The sequence below is a fragment of the Gracilinanus agilis genome, chromosome 1, assembly GCF_016433145.1.
Source record: "Gracilinanus agilis isolate LMUSP501 chromosome 1, AgileGrace, whole genome shotgun sequence".
NCBI classification, from domain to species: Eukaryota; Metazoa; Chordata; class Mammalia; order Didelphimorphia; family Didelphidae; genus Gracilinanus; species Gracilinanus agilis.
Genome location: NC_058130.1, coordinates 788,505,832 through 788,527,866, shown reverse-complemented (window position 1 = coordinate 788,527,866; position 22,035 = coordinate 788,505,832). Strand labels below are relative to the sequence as shown.

The window sequence follows — 22,035 nt, the reverse complement described above, 5'->3', positions numbered from 1 at the left end:
GCCCATCAATTGGGGAATGGCTGAACAAACTGTGGTATCTGTTGGAGATAGAATACCATTGTGCTCGAAGGAATAATGAAATGGAGGACCTCCAGGAATTGATGCAGAGTGAAAGGAGCAGAACCAGGAGCAAATTGTACACAATGACTGATACAGTGTGGTAAATACCATCTCTACTAGCAACAACACTATTAGGGACCTATGAGAAAGAATGCTATCCACATTCAGAGGAAGAACTATAGCAATATAAACACAGAAGAAAAACAACTGCCTGATCACATGACTGAATGGGGATAAACTTAGGAATATTGACTCTAAATGAGCACCCAAGTGCAAATATCAATAATATGGAAATAGGTCTTAATCAATGACACATGTAAAACCAAGTGGAATTGTGCATTGGCTATAGGATGAGTTGGGAGGAGGGCAGGGATAGAACATGAATCCTGTAACCATGGAAAATTGTTCTAAATTAATTAAATAAGTAAAAGATAGAATTTAAAAAAAACAGCACTATCTGACTCTAACCTGATCTGTCCACTAATGATTAGCAAAAAAATGAAAGGAAAAAGCCTGGATTTAGCTGCCCTAAGTAACCCAAAGTCCAAGATGAAAATCTCTGGGTTATCTTGGCCAAAGAGGTTTTCTGGAGATGGTCTCTGGCAAATGATCTCTATACTCAGAGAAATGGGTTCTCTCCAAAGTAGATTCTCAACCAAGAAGCCAATAATTTCTCCATGAAATTATGACTAAGGAAAATCTCTTAAAGCAAAATCTCCCTTCAGCTTGATGAAACAGTAAGGCAGAGAGTAAAACCTCCTTCCAGATTAGAGGAAATCCAAGAAGGAAGTAGTGAGAGTTCAAACCATCAAATTCTCATCATGCCTTTCTCCTTCCCAGATTCCTCTCCTAGGGCTTGTATCAAAATTCCCTTCTTTTAGCTATTCACTGAAATCACTCCTATTCCTAACTTATTCCTACAAATAAATGTCAGGTTTAGTACTCGTACAGTTACCCTCGCCATCTCAATGTTTGTCTTCATATTTAGTATCATTATTGTCTTAATATTTTGTATCATACATATCTCTCTAAATAAAAATCTATTGACAGGCATTGGAAACCTCACAATTATAGCATTTGGTTCTAATCCATGTCTTTTAGTGTCCTATAATTTGCTATTCCTAATATTTTTAAAGATTTCTTCCTAAGTGATCATGGAAAATGGAAGAGTTACCACAAGATTATTGTTGTTGTTTTTCAGCTGCTTCATTCATTCCTTGTGATCACATTTGGCATTTTCTTGGTGGTGGTGTTGGCAATGATACTTGAGTAAATTGTCATTCCCTTGTATAACTCCTTTTACAGAAAAGATAATTGAGGCAAATAGGGTTAAATAACTTATGCAGGATCACATAGCTAATAAGTGTCTGTGGACACATTTGAACTCAGGTCTCCCTGACTCCAGGCCTAATATTCCATCTACCATGCCACCTAGCTGTACCACAAGATTAAAAAGGGTAAATATCCTGATTTTCAAAAAAGAGAAGACTATGGAATCCTAAATCTCTGCTAATGATGTTGACTTTAGCTCCTGATTAATTCTAGAATGAAACATTGAACAAATTCTGCATATCTAGATAGCAATCAGTGATTGCAAAGCATCAACTTTGTTTAATCAGGAATAATTCTATTAAAAGTAATCTTATTTTTTGGACCTAGTTACTACTCTTATAGATGAAGGAAACCTGGTCAAATACATGGATGTAACATATATTACAGAGTACATACTCATTTCTTGGTCAGTTAGTGTATCCATTTGTTTTCTAGTTAAGAAAGACAAAGCCTAATATATAAGATTTCAGAAAAGAATAAAGTGCCAGAATATTTCCTAGATGTATATATTTTTATTTTGTTTAAAAAGAAAGCAATTTCCCCACCTTCAATAATATATAACAGGTTTAATCTAGAAAGGTAATATGACCAACAATAAAAAAAAAGAATAAATCACGGTTCCTTAAAAAAGCAAAGGGAAGCTACAATGGCTGGAGCAGAAGTAACAACAGAAATCTCAAGCATCTGTCTTCATTTAATCATTGTCTTCTTCAGAGAGAAGAAAGGGGGATTACTATAAAGCTTTTCAGAAATTAAAATAGAAACATTAAAAGAGTCCTGAAATTTACATGTTTTTCTATCAACAGAAATTCTCATTTAAGAATTTGCATTTTGCTTCAATTCTCTCCCTGTGACCATGGGTTAAACTGATCCATATTTCTTTCTCATCCAGATCAGCTATGGTCCATTTGATTCCATTCTTAGTGACAAGGTCCAGTTTCCTTTTCTCTATCAGATGGCTCCCAAAGACTCTTCTCTTCATCAAGGTGTTGTTCGCTTAATGGTATATTTTAAATGGAACTGGATAGGTCTGATTGTCTCAGATGACATGAGAGGTGAGGAATTTCTCTGGAAAATTAGAGGGGAAATGGTAAAGAAAGGAGTTTGTGTGTCCTTCACAGAGAAGATTCCTGTAAGTGAGAGAAGACATATGGAATCACAGGAGACCTTCATGCCCAGAATCCTATCATCATCAACTGTAGTGATGGTCATCCATGGTGACACAGATTCATTAATGATTTTGAGATATTCACAAATTCCTTTCTTCCCAACACGGAAGGTGTGGATTGCCACATCTCACTGGGACATCACCATGAGACACCTCCACAGTGAAGGACCTGCTTTTCGTGGGGCTCTCACATTTTCTTACTTGACATGGGAAATTCCTGGGTTTAAGACTTTTCTTAAGTCGGTTAGACCTTCAAAATACCCAGATGATATTTTACTTAGTAGATTCTGGCTCTCAGCTTTTAAATGCTCAGATCAAATGGAAAATGCAGGGCAAGAGATATGTTCACCAAATGCTTCCCTAGAGACTTTGCCTCTGTGCTCTTTTGATATGACCATTTCTGGCTGGAGTTACACCATCTACAATACCGTGTATGCTATGGCTTGGGCACTCCATGAAATATTTGCAAGAAAATCAGAGAAAAAATCGATGAGCATTGATGAATTCTTATTTCCTCATCCTTGGCAGGTAATGTCACTTTTTAGATATGGAATAATTAGGATGTATTTTGAGTATGCTTGGGAACAATGTAAAAAATACAGTTCCAATTCTCCAGTTCTGTCATTATATGTTCCTTACCGAATATATTGTTACTTGCCAATACTTGTCAATAAGCATATGAAGTTCATAATTAATGTTTCTTTCATACTTTTGAAGTTGGCAAGCATCTCAGGTAACACCTGGTTGTCACACATATAACTTTATTGCTTTGCAATAAATTTTCAGTTGTGCTTCTAATTGTAGGATAACATATCTCCTACAAAGGCATCTTATTCCACTTTGTAGCAGATACGATTATTGAAAATCTATCCATCATCAACCCAGATTGGGCTATAAAATATCCTATACTGACTGACAATCAACCAACCAATGACCAGTCTTTATTAACTATCTGCAAGTGAGTAATTTATTCATTAATTCTCATTCGGGAATCTAAATCAATCAAGAGTATGTTAGATTTTCAGATAAATTACTATAGATACACAGTTTCTCAATAGTGTGGTGATCAAATTTGAACTGTCATTCTAGTTTATAAATGAACTAAAGACCCTTTTTTCTTAGAAACTTTTAATGATCCCTTTTCATCTGTTCCTAGAATCATAGGTTTAAATGAACACAAGTTCTATTGACCATACAGTTTACTAAAGGTGTAAGTTTTTTTAATGAGTTTTTGCATACATGAAGCATAATTTCATAACCTCATGACACATGTTCTCCTAAAGCTCTGCCCACCACATGTGAGAGGCCTGGCAAACTATATTATTAAGTGGGCAAAGCAAAGTTAAGCAAAGGGTGAATTTTCCCAATGGGAAATGGCTCCGTTGTTGGAATTTCCCCAGTAGTAAAATGCTTCGAAGATGTGTGTCCTTGGGTGAGCTGGAGCCACCAGTATTTTGGTTACCAGCCAAGTTAAACTAACTTGTTATGCTACAAAGGTGTTTGGCATATGCAGAAAGAATTAGCATCTCTCATATGAGGGCCCACTTTCAGGGTTGATTTCTTCTTTTAGTGTCCACTTGCCACCCAATTCTCACCTATGTCTCCAAGAAACTATAGCATTCACAGCATCCATAGCCCAGTAAATCATCTGGGGATACAAGGTAAATCAGGTTGAGGGTAACCAAAGGGTCTTAAACTCCTCTTTGAATTACATGGATGTCTATTCCAGGCATGTGATTATGTCCATATCAGAATAACTTGTTCATTAGCCATAAAGGCGACTGAAGCAAGTGCCTTGAAGCACTTAAATCTTAATTAGACATCGTAAAAGTCAAGATCATCTACTGCATCCTCAGCCATCACCAGTCATCTTGACTTTGAACTTCAATCATTCTGGAAGAGAGAGTGGGGCTGATGTCTTTATATTTCCCTGCCTCACTTACATTCTATTTATAAATGAATCAAAAGGCTTCCCCAGTGATTTCATCATAATCGGCTTTGAGGACAAAGGACAACAACCAAAAATTTATACAAATAAATATTTCAATACCATATCTGAGATGATAGTCTGGATAAAAACCTTTGTAGCCATTGTAGCAGTTCATTTGTTCACAATTACAAAAACAAACCTCTCCACTAATCAACCATATCCTGATATTGTCTCTTAAAACTGCTCAACACTCTCAGAAACTGATGGAAACTCAGTTCTCTAGAAAATGCTTTAAATCCCACACAGAAGATTTATTTTTAAATCCTTGAGTTGAGAGAGAGGCATGAGAGTTTAGAGAGCATGGGAGTGACATGGTCAGACCTGACCTTTAGAAAAATTATTTTAGTGGTTGAATGGAGAGTTGACTGTATTGAGAATAGACTTGTTGCAGATAAACCCACCAGTAAGCTACAAATATTGTAAAAGTCCAATATATTTCAGAGATGATGCGAAGGTAAAATCAACAGACCTTGCCAGTAGATTATTTCCTTTATAAAACTCTTACTTCCCATCTTAGGTTGATCCTGTATGTTGGTTCCAAAGAAAAAGAGAAATAAAGGCAAGGCAATAAGAGTTAAGTGACTTTTCCAGGGTCACACAGTAGGAAGTGTCTGAGCCTATATTTGAACACAGGACATCCCACTTCTAGGCCAAATTGTCATTCCACTAAGTCATCTAGATGCCCCTGGATATAGATTATTTAAAGAGAAAAAGAAATAGTAAGAAGTCAAGTTTGAAACAGTTTGTTGACTGGGAATATATAAGCAACACTGGCTTCTAGAGGTTAGATTCTGTGTCCCAGGAGAAAGTCAGGTTTTATATCTCCTAATAATATTACAAAATTCAATAAGGCTACAAAGCAAGCCTAGTATATATCACATAAATCATAGGTTGTATTTCAAGAAGAACTCATCATTCAGGTGCCATCCAGTAATGAAAATCCTCTTTCCTTTCAGCTACACTCCTTCCTGAGATATACATACTTTAACAACAGTGCTGGTGATCAGGTGTTTGTGGATGAGAAAAGAAGATCCGAAGCTCAATATACCATTATGAACTATATGTTTTTTCCTAATGAGTCTGAAGCTCTGATAAAAGTGGGCCAGTTTATCCCCAATGCTCCAAATGGTCAAGATTTCACAATTCATGAAGATGCCATAGTGTGGAGCTTGTGGGATTCAAAGGTGAGACACATTTTCAATGATAACTTTACTCTTTTAATAACAGGAACAATTTTTGCCCTGTTTGGTTTACTCTGTGTTACATATAGTTAGGAATGAAAGAATCTAAAGCATACTTAAAAATATGATGAACCTTGTAGATAATGAAGAATCCTAAGAGACCATCTAGTACACTGTCTTCCATTTTTATATGAGGAAACTTATACCTACGAAGATTGAGTGATTATTCCAGGACACAGAGGGAATGAGAATCCTAGTGGTATTTGTTGTTGTTTTTAATTATTGTCATGTTATCTTCTACATGACAACTTTACAAAGTTCATGGGGTTTTCTTGGCAGAGATACTGGAGTAGTTTGTCATTTCCTCTTCCATTTTATCCCCATTTTACCAGTTAAGGAAGAGAGGAAATAGAGGTCAGGTGACTTGCCCAGTATTCCACACCTAGTAAGTGCCTGAGAACTGATTTTAACTTACATCTTCCTTATTCCAGACTATCTACTGTGCCATCTAGTTGCCCCATAGGTTATGTGTGTATGTATGTATGTATGAACATATATATGTGCTTGTATACATATGATTTCCTTGTATCAGCAGAAGCTAACCTTTTCTCCAATTCTCTCCATAACTTCCTACTTCCCAAATGGAATGAAAGAAGAACAAAACCCCACGTGTAGTGAAGACAAACAAATTTCCACATTGGTCGTGTAAAAAATATTATGTCTTATTTTGCATTCTGAGGTTTTTCACCTCTCTATCAGGAAGAAGGTACCAGGTTTTATCCTTAATCCTGTTGATTTGTGGTTTATTATTAGTCTGATTAGAGTTCTTAATTCTTTCAAAGTTGTTAGTTTTTAGTAAATCATTGTTTTTTGTAGAATTAATTCACTTGGTTCTGTTGACTTGCTATCACTTCTTTAGAAAACAAGCCCTTACAGTCTTAGTAATAACACTAAGACAAAAGATTAAGGGCTAGGTAGGTGGGGTCAAGTGAATTGCTTAGGGTCGTATAGGTAGGAAGTATCTGTGGTCAGATTTGAACCCATGACATCCCAACTCAATACCTGGTGTAATGTAGAAAATGGCAAGATACATTACGCTGGTAGTCTATCCAATGTGCCACCTAGTTGCCTCCTATTCATCACTTCATAGAAGTTTCCAATATTTCACTGAAACAATTCTTTTTATTTCATAATATATACACACCTATGTATATATACACATGTGCACATTGATCTGTATATGTATATATGTATAGTATATAATATGTATGTATATAATAACTTGTTCAACCATTCTTCATCTGAGGAGCACCATTTCTGAATCCCATTCTTTGCCACTTCAAAAAAAACAAAATTTTTCTGAATATTCTTAGTTACAGTTTTTATTATCTTAGATCTTATTCTTCTTTTAGCCTACCTTCTCTCTAATTTCTCATTCTCCTTCTTATTATAGTCTTCTCTTTTCTGAGCAGTTCACATAAGAGTGAAATGGAAGAAGCAGCCTTCCCCTACCCCTGTTCCTTGTTTGTACAGATTTCTTGTATGCCCTAATTATGTGAGATCATTTCCCCTAACCTACCATTCCTTTCTCTACCCAGTATATTCCTCTTCTCATCTTCCCATTTTTTAATAAAAATCATTAAGATGCAAGACGACCACTCCCAGGTATTACCTAATTTGTTGATCTCTATGACTCCTAATAAGGTTTAGTGTGGCCTATGAATCCCCACATTAGAATATAAGATGTTTATGTTCCATTGATCTTTTATCATTGCTCATTTGGATTTACATTTATAAGATGGATGAGATGTTCAAAGAGTTCTATCAACTCTAGTGTGAGGGCCTACTGAGCTCTTTTCAGGCCTGCTCGTCACCTTTGGTCCTCCTGTCACCCAAATCTCACTTATGGCTTCAAAAAGGTGTAGCATACAGCAGCTAAAACTTGGAAAAACATCTCAGCAGATGGTCTAGACCAGGTTGAGAGTAACTAATAGGTCTCAAACCCTCAATGCCCTCCCCAAGTATGTGATAACTTACCCTAGTAGAATGAGGATATGAGAATAATTTGTCCCTTTGACCATGGAGAAAAACTGAAGCAGTTGCTGTGGAGCACACGGAACTTGATCACATCCACAACACATCTGTAGTCCACCTCATCCTGGGCCATAACCTGTTGTCTTGACTTTTGTCCTGCCACTGGACTGTGTTGTTTCTGGTAGAGATACTGAAGCATGGGTCAAGAGATCAACCCAGGATGTCATTGGTCCTCTTTGAAAGCAAAAGGCAAAGAATAATACCTTTTTATAATTTTCTTACTCATGTTTGAAAGTCAGCATTCCTCCATATTTCAATTCTTTTCATAAGTGATACTTTATAGTTCTCTATTAAAGATCTATCTTGGTTTATTTTCTTTAGGATTTATACTTAATCTTGTTAGGTAAGTTATTCTGGGGATTAAATCTATATCCTGTGTCATCTGGAATATGGTATTCCAAGGTCCCTGGTCCGTTTGAGTGGTAGCTCCTAAAATGTGTGTTGTGTTAATGAGATTAAATCTACCCTGCCCATCTTTAGATTTAATCACCAAAGGTGAAAACATCTCCACTTAACTCACAAGTTGGGAGGTCTGTAACCCATGTGTGCTAGAGTGAGTGACAAATCAGAATTTACTAACTGCCTCCTGGGAAGTCCTAAGAAAAGTATCTGTTGTGATTAAACATGTAAACTAAGAGGAAGGCACAGGAAGTGATGCAAAAAGGCCCCTTTAAAAAGAGAGTTCAGTGAGCTCAGGGCTCTCTTCTGGTTCATGACTGGGACTTGAAGGAGCTCTGGACCTTGATGAGATTGTTTTTAAATCTTTCCTTTGGAATTCCACGTGGTGAGTGTAAAGACTGAATCTTCTTGAACTTCTCTTAAGGAACTTCCTTTTTAATAGAGATTCTGTGGCTGAAGCTTTTGCTTTGTTGGCCTCTGACTTTCCAGCATTGGGATCAAGGCTTGATTTCCTTTGGCTGAGGGTTAATTAGATCTACCTGGATTAAACTAGGGAATCAGAGCAAATTACTTAGTGTGCTAGATTACTTATCCTATCTTATCCTCTCTTTCATTTCCTTCTTCTTCCTCTCCTCATTTGTAAATAAACTACCATAAAAGTCATTTTGACTTGAGATTATTTTTTAATTGGGGATTGAAAATTATTCAATTCCCTGGTGACCAACCTTTTAATATTTACCCATTCAAATACCCTTATTACCACTTAGAGTGTGAACTGAACTGTGATAACTCAGGGCTTAACTTCTTTCTGACTACTTAGAGTATTTTCTGTTGGACCTGGGAGATCTGGCATTTGAGTAAAATTTTCCTTAGCTTTTATTTTGGAGACTCTTTTAGGAGACAAGCAATGGATGGTTTTTATTAACACATTGCCCTCTGGTTCTAAGAGATATACAGGTAGATTTCTTTTAAGGCATCTTGAAATTTGGTGTCTGGGTTCTCATTCTGGTTATAGTATTTAAGTACTTCAGTATCTCTTTATATTCTTCTCCCAATAAGTTTTCTAGGTCATTTATTTTTTAATCTGAGATTCTTTGTGTTTTATTTTTCTGGATTTTGACCTCTTTACCTCATGAAGTCAAAGCATTCTATTTGATCCATTCTAATTTTCAGAGATCATGGTTTGAGCAAGATTATGTACCTCTTTTTTCCAAACTGTATAATCCTTTTCCAATCTTTTCTTTACATTTTCTCATTTCCTCCAATTATTTGTCTCATGCTCAAATTTCATTGATAAAAAAGCATTTTAATCCTCAAAAATTATCTTTTCATCTCTTCTAAGAATGGAGTTTGTGCCTAATCCATGTTTTTCTTTGAGGCCTTTCCTGTGCATATTTGGAAATTCTCTTCTTGTGGTCTTGTGTCTCAAAAATCCCCATTATCCTAATAACTTTTTTTATTCTAGCCTTCTTTTATTTGTTTGCTCATCCTTACTTCCAGCCTAGTTCCTCATTTTGGAATTGACTGATGGTTCCATTAGCCTCTAGACACATCCAGAGGGAAGGTCCAGAGAAGTCCTCTTACTATTTGGAAGGGGACTTTATTTTATGCCAAGATGACAGGGAAAATTCAAGGTCGTGATGTGAAGATTTCTGCTCTTTCAAAATGGTCTAATTCTGGGTGAAATCTGCTCACTCTCTCTTCCTCCTCACCCCTTCACCACCAAACTCTGAACTTTCCAAGCTTTTGACCTGGGTTTTTAAGGGGGAAAAGGGGGGTTTTGGTCGAATATATTAAAAGGTGGTCGCCAGAGGATTGAACAATTATCAATCCTCAATTAAGAATAATCTCAAGTCAAAATTGACTTTTATGAAAGTTTATTTACAATTGAGAAGAGAGAGAGGAAATAAGGAAATAAGAATCTAACACAGTAGATAAATTACTATGATTCTCTAATTAATCCAGATAGATCCAATTAACCCTCAACCAAGAGGCTGAGGGTCAGAGGCCCAGAGGTGAAAGCTTTATTCGTAGAGTCTTTATTAAGGGAAGTTCCTTAAGAGAAGTTCAGGAAGATTCCATCTTTAAACTCACCATGTGGACTTCTAAAGAAGATATTGAAAGCAGTCTCACCAAGGTCTCAGCATTACAGCCGGCACTCCTCCATGAACCAGGAAAGCTCGAAGACTGCGAAGAGCTCCTTCACTAGCAGCCCTCTTCACCAGAAGACTCTCAGCTGACTGAGGAGCTCTTTTTAAAGGTGTCACTTATGCATCACTTCCTGTGCCTCCTCCCTAGTTTGTGTGTCCAATCACAATAGATGCTTCTCATAGAATGCCTAGGGGGCAGACAGTCAATTCTGATTCGTCACCCACTCTAGCACATATAGGTTATGGACCTCCCAAAATTGGAGGTGCTCTCACCTTTGGTGAATAAATCTAAAGATGGGCAGTGTAGACTTAATCTAATTATCACAGTTTGAATTTGAGCAACAATAGAATGATTCAACCACTCTTAACCATTGGGAAGCTCTATTGCTTCAGAATGACAGAACAGAAGGTTTCTTTTGAGCTAGGTGCTCCTGCCCTCCTTATTTCTCTGTAGGCATCAAGTTGGAATAAAAATTGGAAATGAAATTCTGCTCTTCACCTGGGATCTGAGCCACAAAATTGTCATTTGATAATAAAATTAATCCTCTCTTAGTAAACCATCTAGAGCATGAGACTAATCTTTATCCCATGGGTACACATCCCCTTTTTCATTCCTCCCTAGATCCGTGACCCAAAACTGAAGGGTAGATGCTTCCTTCAATGCATCTTAATATGAGTCTAGAAACTCCTCTTAAACTTGTGCACATTCATAGGTCATTATCCTGGCCATCTCCTTTCCTTAGTGTCTATAGACCACTCCATTTATCTCTCCATGTTAATATGGCCTATAAAAATGACTGGGCACTTTTCCTTAGGAGCATCTCTCGATCAATTTGATGAGTTGGGTTGTAGTATTGTGCTGTAACCTTTTCTACTATTGTGTCATTTTCATTCTGACTCATGATATACCCTCTTAATAAGTTCAGTGCTACCCTCCAATTTTCTTGTTATATTTCCTTTGAATAAGGGGCATTTATCTGCTACTTCTTATATCTACTTTGTCATCTTGGCTTTACTTCTCTAAAGACACATTATGCTTAGTATCTTTCCAGATATGACAGTTGAGAGTGTCTACAAAATAACAGAAAAACTACCCCTCTCGACAGGAATCCCTTCTCTCTGAAAGACAGATAAAAGGAAAGGGCAAAAGAACAGGCATTTATTAGGCACCTAATATGGGTTGGGTGGTTTATACATTTCATTTATTTTATCCTTCCAACCACCCTGTGAAGTAATTACTGTTACTAATATCATTAGAAAGTTTTGTAAACTTGGGCAAAAATTCAATTACTTGCCCAGGGCCATACATCTAAAGTACTGCATGTGAATTCAGGTCTTCCTGACTCCAAGCTCAGCATTCTATCTACACTACCACATAATGATTTGTGGGAGTGGCTGTCAAGCAAGGGTTACATAGAAAATAACTCCTTTTTCTGCCCCAAACCTCAGTAACTCTCAATTACAGGTGTGTATTCCATTGACCTGTTATTTTCTTAGGTTCCCTGTGGAAAATGCAGTGATAGTTGTAGTCCTGGATTCAGGAAGACCCCTTTGGAGGGAAAAGCTGCCTGCTGTTTTGGTTGCTTCCCATGCCCAGAAGGGGAGATTTCCAGTGAGATGGGTGAGTTTTTGCAGAGAACTCCTTTCTTATGGCCACTGTTATAGAAAAATCTCAATAGTTTATTCTTCTACAGTCATCTCCAACCCCTGGGAACATGATTGTTAATGTAAAACATCACATGAGACAGAGGAATATCAGAGGAATATTCTGAGATAAGTACCCAAAGCATGGAGCCTCTGATCTAATTACACAACAGAAAGTGTAATATGGAAAAAAGTGTTTGTTGTCTTCTTTCTTTGATGAATTAAAATTCTTTAGTATTCTCTTTAATACAATGGTTGTGTGTAGAGTCTATGCAAATGTACACACACTTGAAAATATATGTATATATACATGTGTACATGATGTATATATATATATATATTTCATATACATATGTGCATGTACACGCATATATGTGCATTTGCAGGAAACCGGAAGGGAGCAGTTAAATATTTGCCTATATTCATTAGGATTTAAAATAAGTAACATAAACTGGCAGGTTCAGTGAATTACAGCTACCCCCATCAGGGTGTTTTTCCTTTCCTTCTCCCTTTTCCCACTGTGTGTATCTGTCTCTCCCTCTGATTCTATCTTTGTATTCATCTCTCTCTCTTTGTCTCTCTCTCTCTCTCTCTCTCTCTCTCTCTCTCTCTCTCTCACTCACTCACTCTGTTTCTCTGATTCTATCTATTTACTTTTTTATTTCTTTTTTGCCCTCATTATTTCATTCTTCCATTTTTATACACTTCTTTCTGTCTGTGTCTCTGTCTCTCTGTCCCTCTCTTACTTTCTCTCTCCCCTTTGGCCCTTCCTCCCTCCTGCTCTTTCTCCCTTTCTCTGTTTCCTTCTCCATCTCTGTTTCTCTCAGTCTCTCTCTCTCCCTCCAGACATGATACCTTAGCTAATGCTAAGGTATTAGGACTTTCTCTAGAGGATGACAGTTCCAATAATTCACATAATTAGGTTTCAGAACTTCTGTTGGCAGAGAAATCAGTCTGAATAGTCAGATATATCTGGAAATAAGCTTTGGTAAGGGATTTTAGCAAAGGAACAAATTGGTCCTGCTTCACATATTACTTATTGATAAAACATGTATTACAACCCTAATTTGCTGATTGTTTGTTGACCACCAAAAGCAAGATATACATATTCCACAATTGCTTACTAACCTGATCAGGAAACTAGTCCCTCTTCTAAATTTCATAGGTACATCTTGGAGTTGGTAAGGTCCTTCAGGTGTATTTCTTTCTTGGATCACAATGTACTATTTGTATCTAGCTATAAAACATTACAGAGATTTTTAATAGACGTATAATCCTATAAAGGAGTTTGGCTTGACTGACCATACGACAAAATTCATAGGCTCCATATTCTCAAGTTATGGCATCCATTTGGAAAGACAATGTACTCAAATGATCAGTGTCCATGACTAGGATAGACAGTACAATGGATGGCTTTGTTCCAGAGTTGAACAAAAAAGAGAGAACAGTGTTATGTATTTATATGTATTGGGAAATTGTAGCTCTATTCTCTGACTCCAGACTTATTCCAAAAATGAAGACTGATCTCTTAAAGGTCAGTTTTCTAACACAGATTCAAGTATTACCAGGGTAAATTTTTACAACCCCTCTTGAATCTCATTGATAAAGTTAAAATAAGACCACCCCACTATTCAAAAAAATGAGTGAAAGGAATTATACGATAACAACTACAAAACACTTTACAAACAATTAAAACTAGATTTAAACAATTGGAAAAACATTGATTGCTCATGGGTAGGATGAGCTAACATAATAAAAATGACCATTCTACCCAAATTAATTGACCTATTTAGTGCCATATCTATCAAACTACCAAAAAACTTTTTCACTGAATTAGGAAAAACTATAACAAAGTTCATTTGGAAGAACAAAAGATCAAGAATATCAAGGAAAATGATGAAAAAATGTGAAGGAAGGTGGCCTAGCAGTACCAGATATTAAACTATACTATAAAGCAACAGTCATCAAAATGGTATGGTAGTGGCTAAGAGACAGAAGGGAGGATCAGTGGAATAGACTTGGGATAAGTAATGTCAGCAAGACAGTATATGATAAACCCAAAGAGCCCAATTTTTGGGACAAAAATCCACTATTTGACAAAAACTGTTGGGAAATTTGGAAAACAATATGGGAGAAATTAGGTTTAGATCAATATCTCACACCCTACACCAAGATAAATTCAGAATGGGTGAATGACTTGAATATAAAGAGGGAAACTATAAATGTTAAGTGAACACAGAATAATATACTTGTCAGATCTCTGGGAAAGGAAAGATTTTAAAACCAAGCAAGAGTTAGAGAAAATTACAAAATGTAAAATAAATTATTTTGATTATATAAAACTAAAAAGCTTTTGTACAAACAAAAACAATGTAGCCAAAATCAGAAGGGAAACAACAAATTAGGAAAAAATCTTTATAACAAAAAATTCCAACAAGGGTCTAATTACTCAAATATACAAGCATTTAAATCAATTGTATAAAAAATCAAGCCATTCCCCAATTGATAAATGGGCAAGAGAAATGAATAGGCAATTTTCCAATAAAGAAATCAAAACTGTCAATAAGCACATGAGAAAGTGTTCTAAATCTCTAATAATTAGAGAAATGCAAATCAAAACAACTCTGAGGTATCACCTCACGCCTAGCAGAATGGCTAAAATGAAAGAAGGGGAGAGTAATGAATGTTGGAGAGGGTGTGGCCAAATTGGAACATTAATGCATTGCTGGTGGAGTTGTGAACTGATCCAACCATTCTGGATGGCAATTTGGAACTATGCTCAAAGGGCTATAAAAGAATGCCTGCCCTTTCATCCAGCCATACCATTGTTAGGATTATACCCCAAAGAGATCATAGATAAACAGGCTTGCACAAAAATATTTATAGCCGCGCTTTTTGTGGTGGCAAAAATAAACTGGAAAATGAGGGCATGCCCTTCACTTGGAGAATGGCTGAACAAATTGTGGTATATGCTGGTGATGGAATACTATTGTGCTAAAAGGAATAATAAACTGGAAGAATTCCATGTGAACTGGAAAGACCTCCAGGAATTGATGCAGAGTGAAAGGAGCAGAGCCAGAAGAACATTGTACACAGAGACTGATATACTGTGGTAAAATAGAATGAAATGGACTTCTGTACTAGCAGCAATGCAATGACCCAGGACAGTTTTGAGGGATTTATGGTAAAAAATGCTACCCACATTCAGAGGAAGAACTGCAGGAGAGGAAACGTTTAAGAAAATCAACTGCTTGAATACATGGTTTGATGAGGATATGACTGGGGATCAAAAATACCACAGCAATGCAACTATCAACAATTTGGAAATAGGTCTTGATTAATGACACATGTTAAAACCAGTGGAAATGCATATCGGCCAGGGGAGGGGAGGAGGTCGGGGGGGTGAAGTGGAAAGTAAGATCATAAATCATGTAACCACGTTGACTTTTCTAAAATATAAATATTAATAAATGTTTTTAAAAATGAGTGAAAAACAATTTAACCTATAATCCAATGAGAACTTGGCTTTAAATTATCTTATTAAAATGATTTTTAATTGGTCTTTATTTGTCTCCTGCAGATGCAGAGCATTGTAGGAAGTGCCCAGAGGCTGAATATCCAAATAAGCAAAAAGATGGCTGCCTCCTCAAGACTGTAACATTCCTGAATATGAAAGAACCTTTGGGGATGACTTTGGTCTTTATTGCTGTCTCCTTCTCTTTACTGACAGCTCTGGTTCTGGGGGTCTTTGTGAAATTCCAAGACACTCCAATAGTCAAAGCCAATAACAGGACTCTCAGCTATACTCTCCTCATTTCTCTTATCTTATGTTTCCTCTGCTCCCTACTCTTCATAGGCCATCCTACCACTATCACCTGTTTCCTGCAACAAACAGTATTTGGAATTGTATTCACAGTTGTTGTTTCCTCTATTTTGGCCAAAACCATCATAGTGGTTGTGGCTTTCAGAGGTATAAAACCAGGGAGTAAGATCCGTATGTTCATACATCCTAACGTGTCCATCTATGTTGTCCTCATCTGCTCAGGAATTCAGATAATTTTCTGTGGAATCTGGCTGAGCACCTCTCCCCCATTTCCAGAGGCAGATGCACACTCTGAATATGGTCACATAATCATTAGATGTAATGAGGGCTCTACCTTTGCCTTTTACTGTGTCTTGGGCTACATGGGTTTTCTGGCTGGGGGAAGCTTTACTGTAGCTTTTCTGGCCAGAAATCTGCCTGATACCTTCAATGAAGCCAAGTTCATCACTTTCAGCATGCTGGTGTTTTGCAGTGTCTGGGCCACATTTCTGCCCACATACCAGAGCTCCAAAGGGAAGGCCATGGTGACTGTGGAGATCTTCTCCATCTTAGCCTCTAGTGCTGGATTACTAGGCTGCATTTTTATTCCCAAATGTTATGTGATCCTCCTAAAGCCAGACAGAAATACCCAGGAACGAATGAAAAAATAATTCAGGGGGCAGGTGGGTAGCTCAGTGGATTGAGAGCCAGACCTAGAGATGGGAGGTCCTAGGTTCAAATCTGGCCTCAGATACTTCCCAGCTGTGTGACCCTGGGCAAGTCACTTGACCCCCATTGCCTATCCTTACCACTCTTCTGCCTTGGAGCCAATACACAGTATTGACTTCAAGATGGAAGGTAAGAGTTTAAAAAAATAAAAATAAAAATAAAATTTCAGATTCTAGAGGCAAAACTTTTTCTGGAGCACACACACTCTTACACTACCAGTTCTGGGAATAATAAACTTAAGAATAACCTACATTAACCTGGCAGTCATGTTTTTAAGTTCTCAGTGAAATGTGAACCCTAATTAGTGTATGTTTGGCAGTCTTCCTGGCTAGCTTTGTCAAATTCCACACATATAGATGAGTTGGATTCCCAAGGTACAAACGACTACTGCTCTTTTAATGAAGTTACTATTAACTTTGATGGATATTTCTATAGATGTAGTGAGTAAAACCTATGAACTCTGTATTTTCAGAATGTTTGAAGTCTTCATTCCCTCCAAATGGACTTTGGGGAGTGGAAAACCAAGAGTTATGTGGAAATCTCTCATGTTCCATACTCAGTGTCAATTCTCCTTAAAGATTCCTTCACTACTTGATTGAGCTGCTTAATAAACTTAAATGGTTTAAGTCCTAGAACTTTGATATGTTCTCCATAGCTCCAGAGGTTATGACTTATTCTGTTCAACCAATCTTAAATTACCTTCTTTATATATCATTTTCCTTTAATTCAATGAAGTAAAAGAACTGTGGGAATTGAGTCAACCAACTGACTGTACCTTGTGGCTCAGTTCTGGATCAAGCTAAGTTCCATGTCTATTAAATTATGGATCTGATCTCATTTCTATATAAGTCCTTAGTTAAGAATCCCTCAGCAAAAGGGAGAGGTGAACCAGCCTCCCAATCAAGAAGGTCTGGTCCACTTTTTCCTGTTCAGAGACTCTTAACTAAGGATTTATATCATGCTGAACAGAAATCCAAAAACATCCAAAGACTGATGTGAGGAATTTTCTCACAATTATATATCTGAAGTCATCCATATTCTCATCTGAAAACTGGCTTTATACTGGTCAATCAGTTAATGTTTCCATATTCCTTTGATTGAATGCAGACACTTGGGGTTAATAGAAAACCTCTTTTACTGATTTGAAGGAATTGCATATATTAGGTCTCTTGGATACTTGGATATACTCCAACTTGCATGGACTCTAATCTTTCCTCTAATTAGAAATCAGATTATCTAATACTGCATAATTGTTTCCATCCTTTTGTGTTCTTTTAATGCAGAAAAATCTACCTCTCCCTTATATCTGGGGTCCAGAATCAAACTGAAGAGACCTGGTTCTGATTTGTTTTGAATTGACATGTATTACTTAATAAATCAATATGCTCAAAAACTCAAGCTTTTATTTCCTCAATTATTTCTGTTTTAATTCTTGACAATTTTTGGTGTACAAAGCGGAGTCAGAACTTTCACCACCCATGATAACAGTTTCACAGAATAAAAATCCCTTGAGAGCTGTGAACTTTTCTTTATGGGATTTTTTCATAGAAAACTAACCATCTTAATAAGGAAAAAGAGTTGTACAAAAATATTTATAGCCGCGCTCTTTGTGGTAGCAAAAAATAGGAAAATTAAGAGCTTCCCTTTGATTGGGGAATGACTAGACAAATTGTTGTATCTGTTACTGATGAAATACTATTGTACTGAAAGGATTAATGAAATGGAAGAATTCCATGTACACTGGCATGACCTCTGGGAATCGATGCAGAGTGAAAGGAACAGATCCAGGAGAACCTTAAACACAGATACGGATACCCTGTGGTAAAGTTGAATGTAATGGACTTCTTAACTAGTAGCAATGCAATGATCCAGGAAAATATGAGAAAGCACACTATTCACATCAAGAGGAGAACTGTGGAAGTGGAAACACAGAAGAAAAAACAACTGCTTCATCACATGGGTCGATGGGGATACAATTGGGAATGTTGACTCTAAATGATCATTCTAGTGCAAATATGAATAATATGGAAATAGGTCTTCATCAATGACACGTGTAAAACCCAGTGGAATTTCTCACTGGCTACAGGAGAGTGGTGGGAGGAGGGAAGGGGAAGAACATGAATCATGTACCATGGATAAATATTCTACATTAGTTAATTAAATAAAAATTTTCAAATCACAAAAAAGGAACTCCACCTCAAAAAAAAAAAATAACTATTAATGAGTTTGAACTCCTCCTCTCTCCATTTCAAATTCTGCCAAACTCAGGTAAAGTTTATTTCCCTCACATGTTTGTGGGAGTTTATCCTCACACTGAGTTGCTATGTACTTGTAATGGAATACTGTTGGGTTGCGGGAAATGACGTGAAGGATGATTTCAGAAAACCTGGAAATCCTTACATGGACTGATGCAGCTTGAAGTGAGCAGAATTCAAAGAACATCATATACAGTAATAACAATATTTACAATGAACTACTGTGAGTGATATGGCTATTCTCAGCAATACAATTTTCTAAGGCAATCCCAAAGTAAAACTAGCCATCTCCAATTTGGACTCTGCAACTCCATTTCAAATTCTGCCAAACCAAGGGAAAGTTTATTTCCCCCACACTTTTGTGGAAGTTTACCCTCACACTGTGGTGGTATGTGCTTGTAATGGAATAGTGTTGGATTGTGGGAAATGATGTGAAGGATGAATTCAGAAAACCTGAAAAGACTTATATGGTCTCATATAAAGTAAGAAGAACAGGGAGAACATTGTATACAGTAATAGCAATATTTTTTATGAAAAACTGAGAATGACTTGACTTTTCAGAAATGCCATAATACAAGACCATTCCAAAGTACTCATGAGGAAAAATGTCATTTGCCTCTGGAGAAATAACTAATGGACTTAAAAAAATTCTCTTATCTTCCATTTTCAGATCAATCTATATATTGTTTCTAGGCAGTAAAGCACTAAAGGGAAAGGAAGTGGTGCTTAAGGGACTTGCCCAGGGAAGCACAGCTAGGAAATGTTTGAGGTAAGATTAGGATATCCTATCTCTAAATCTTTCTATAAACCATATTTTACTTTCTTCATTTTTTTAATATTAGGGTTTTGTTTGAGTTTTCAACAAAAGAACTATTACTGAAAAATATTTTACGTGATTGCACAAGTAAAATCTATACTAGATTACTTATCACCTCAGGGAGCAGGGAAGGGGGCAGAAGATTTAGGAAACAAGATTTTAAAAAAAATGTTAGGATTTTTTCTTTATTTAATTGGGAAAAAATTAATGAATGCATTTTTAAAATGTAAAAATATCTGAAACTTCATTACCTCAGTTTTTAACCATATCTTGACCATCAAAAGAAAAAAACTTGCTAAAATCAAGAAGCAACTTAGAGTGGGTAAAATTTAGTTAAGGAATGGAAAAGATTGAGATGCCCATCTCAGGTACAGAGTTTAAGCGAAGAAAGAAATCACAAGAAATTTATAAAACTGAAATTCTCTCAAGTTTTAGGTTTGGATAACCAAATACAGGAAATTTAACAAATTATATCGTCTAGTTAGTGGGAGGATATAGCAAAATTTTCTTGGAATCTCTACAAGTGATTTGAAACCCAGAGAAGCTGAGCTCCCTTCAGAACTACCCTGAGAAGAAAGACTATTAAAGAATGTTCAATAAAATACATTTCCAGTGACCAGGGGACTACATGGAATGGATGGGACTCAATAGAAGATGTGTTGATTAAATGGATTTTAGGAGTTGAATACTAGAATAGAGGAAGATTTCGTGTCATTTCGAAAAAGATTATCATTGTAATTGCTTTTCCCTTTTATTGTATTATGTTCGGGTTTGCTGAATTTTCTTGATTACCATGGTAACATAAATTTTCCCTGTCAAAATTAGTCTACTGTGAGCACTCTACTCAGTTTGATTTGTTGCCCTGACTTATTTAATTTTCATCATGGATATATGAAATACCTTATGAATTTTACTTATAATTAAGTAATCCATTGGGTAGTTGATTGTCCCCATTCTCCATAAATCAAAAGGGCAAATTGAGTAAACTATATGAATTGAGTGAAACATGCTGACTCCATCTTGTGACCCAATTCTGGCTTCAGCTCAGTTCATTTCTATTCAATTTTTTGTCTAGTCCAATTTATGTCTTGTCATAAAATTGTATTTTATTAGATTGTTTGAACCTAGTCCTGCATGGCTGAGAGTCTAGTCCTCTTCAACCTGCAGGACAGAGACTTTTAACTAAGGACATTTTCATACTGGCCAAAATCCAGTTAGATATGAAGACTGAGACAATAATTTTTCTCATACTTTTAGAACTCAAATAATCCATATGCCTTATCTGAAAACTAAACCTTGATTAATAAGTCACTAATTGTTTCCATGTTTCTATGATATTTATTGTGGGAGAGAAATATCTCTTTTTTATTCCAGGTAATTGCACTTGTTTGCTCTCACTCTCCTTACTTAGAAAATCTCTAATCATTCTTACAATTAGAAATTAATTGCTGAATCTTAGGCAATGGTTTATATCCCGCTAATTGATTTATGTTAATGTATTAAAATTATTTTCTCCAGTATATGAGGTCCAGTTCCAAGCTCAGGAGTCCTGGTTCTAATTTGTTATTCAATCAGCTTGCATTACTAAATAATATATATGCTCAGAAGCACAAACCTCTGTTTCCTCAGTTATTTTTTATTTTATCCATCACAGAATCAAAGAAGCCACTGATGCTTTAAAATCATTTAAGGAATTATTGATACCAATTTATATTTCAATGATTAAATTGTTCAGTCAAAATGTTAGCTTTATGTAATCAATTGGAGTGTTGGTATAGGCCCCTCATTCTGTCATGGTTATGTGAATTTCAATTATTTCCCCCCTAACTTCTGAAATATAGTTACATATACTCCATCTTCTTAAATGGTCCTCACCTAATATCCTTGACCTTGTTCATTTTATTCTTATCATTTGTTCTTTATTATTGTACCCATTGGAACCACAATTGAAATTTTGCATTCTCAATATTCTAAATGTAAAAATAAACCTTTTTGTCATATAAATGAACAAATGAAAAATCATTAATTATATACTATTTTATAGACACTGTGCTGAGTGTTGGGGGTACACAAGTAGATTAACAAGCTTTAAGCTTCTTCTTGGTCTAAGGGTTTTACATATATATATATACACTCAAGAATATGAAGACTCCTCAGAGCAAAATAGGTGGATGAGAACAATTTGTTCCAAAGTCCATGAAGGAATCTGAAAGAAGCTTTGTGGGATTCTTACCTATTGGTAAGACATCAAAGACATTAAGGGGATCCATTGTATCCTGAGCCACTACCAGTTATCTTTATTTTTCTCATGTCAGTGGACTTTGATGGTTCTGAAAGAGAGAGACTGACAATTTTGCATATTTCTACCTCACTTAAGTCCAATTCATGTACAAGTCAAAATATTACTATTCATG

General features: G+C 36.2%; 1 protein-coding gene across 1 annotated transcript in view; it reads left to right on the top strand.

Moving 5' to 3' along the window:
• The window catches only part of LOC123230482 (vomeronasal type-2 receptor 26-like), a 47,107-nt gene extending 30,616 nt beyond the window's left edge, over positions 1 to 16,491 (top strand). The window contains exons 3-6 of the mRNA XM_044656628.1: positions 2,285 to 3,088; positions 5,507 to 5,734; positions 11,872 to 11,995; positions 15,599 to 16,491. Of these exons, the coding sequence (XP_044512563.1) occupies positions 2,285 to 3,088; positions 5,507 to 5,734; positions 11,872 to 11,995; positions 15,599 to 16,491 (2,049 nt within the window). The remainder of the gene's footprint in view (positions 1 to 2,284; positions 3,089 to 5,506; positions 5,735 to 11,871; positions 11,996 to 15,598) is intronic.
• The last annotated feature ends 5,544 nt before the right edge of the window (positions 16,492 to 22,035 follow it).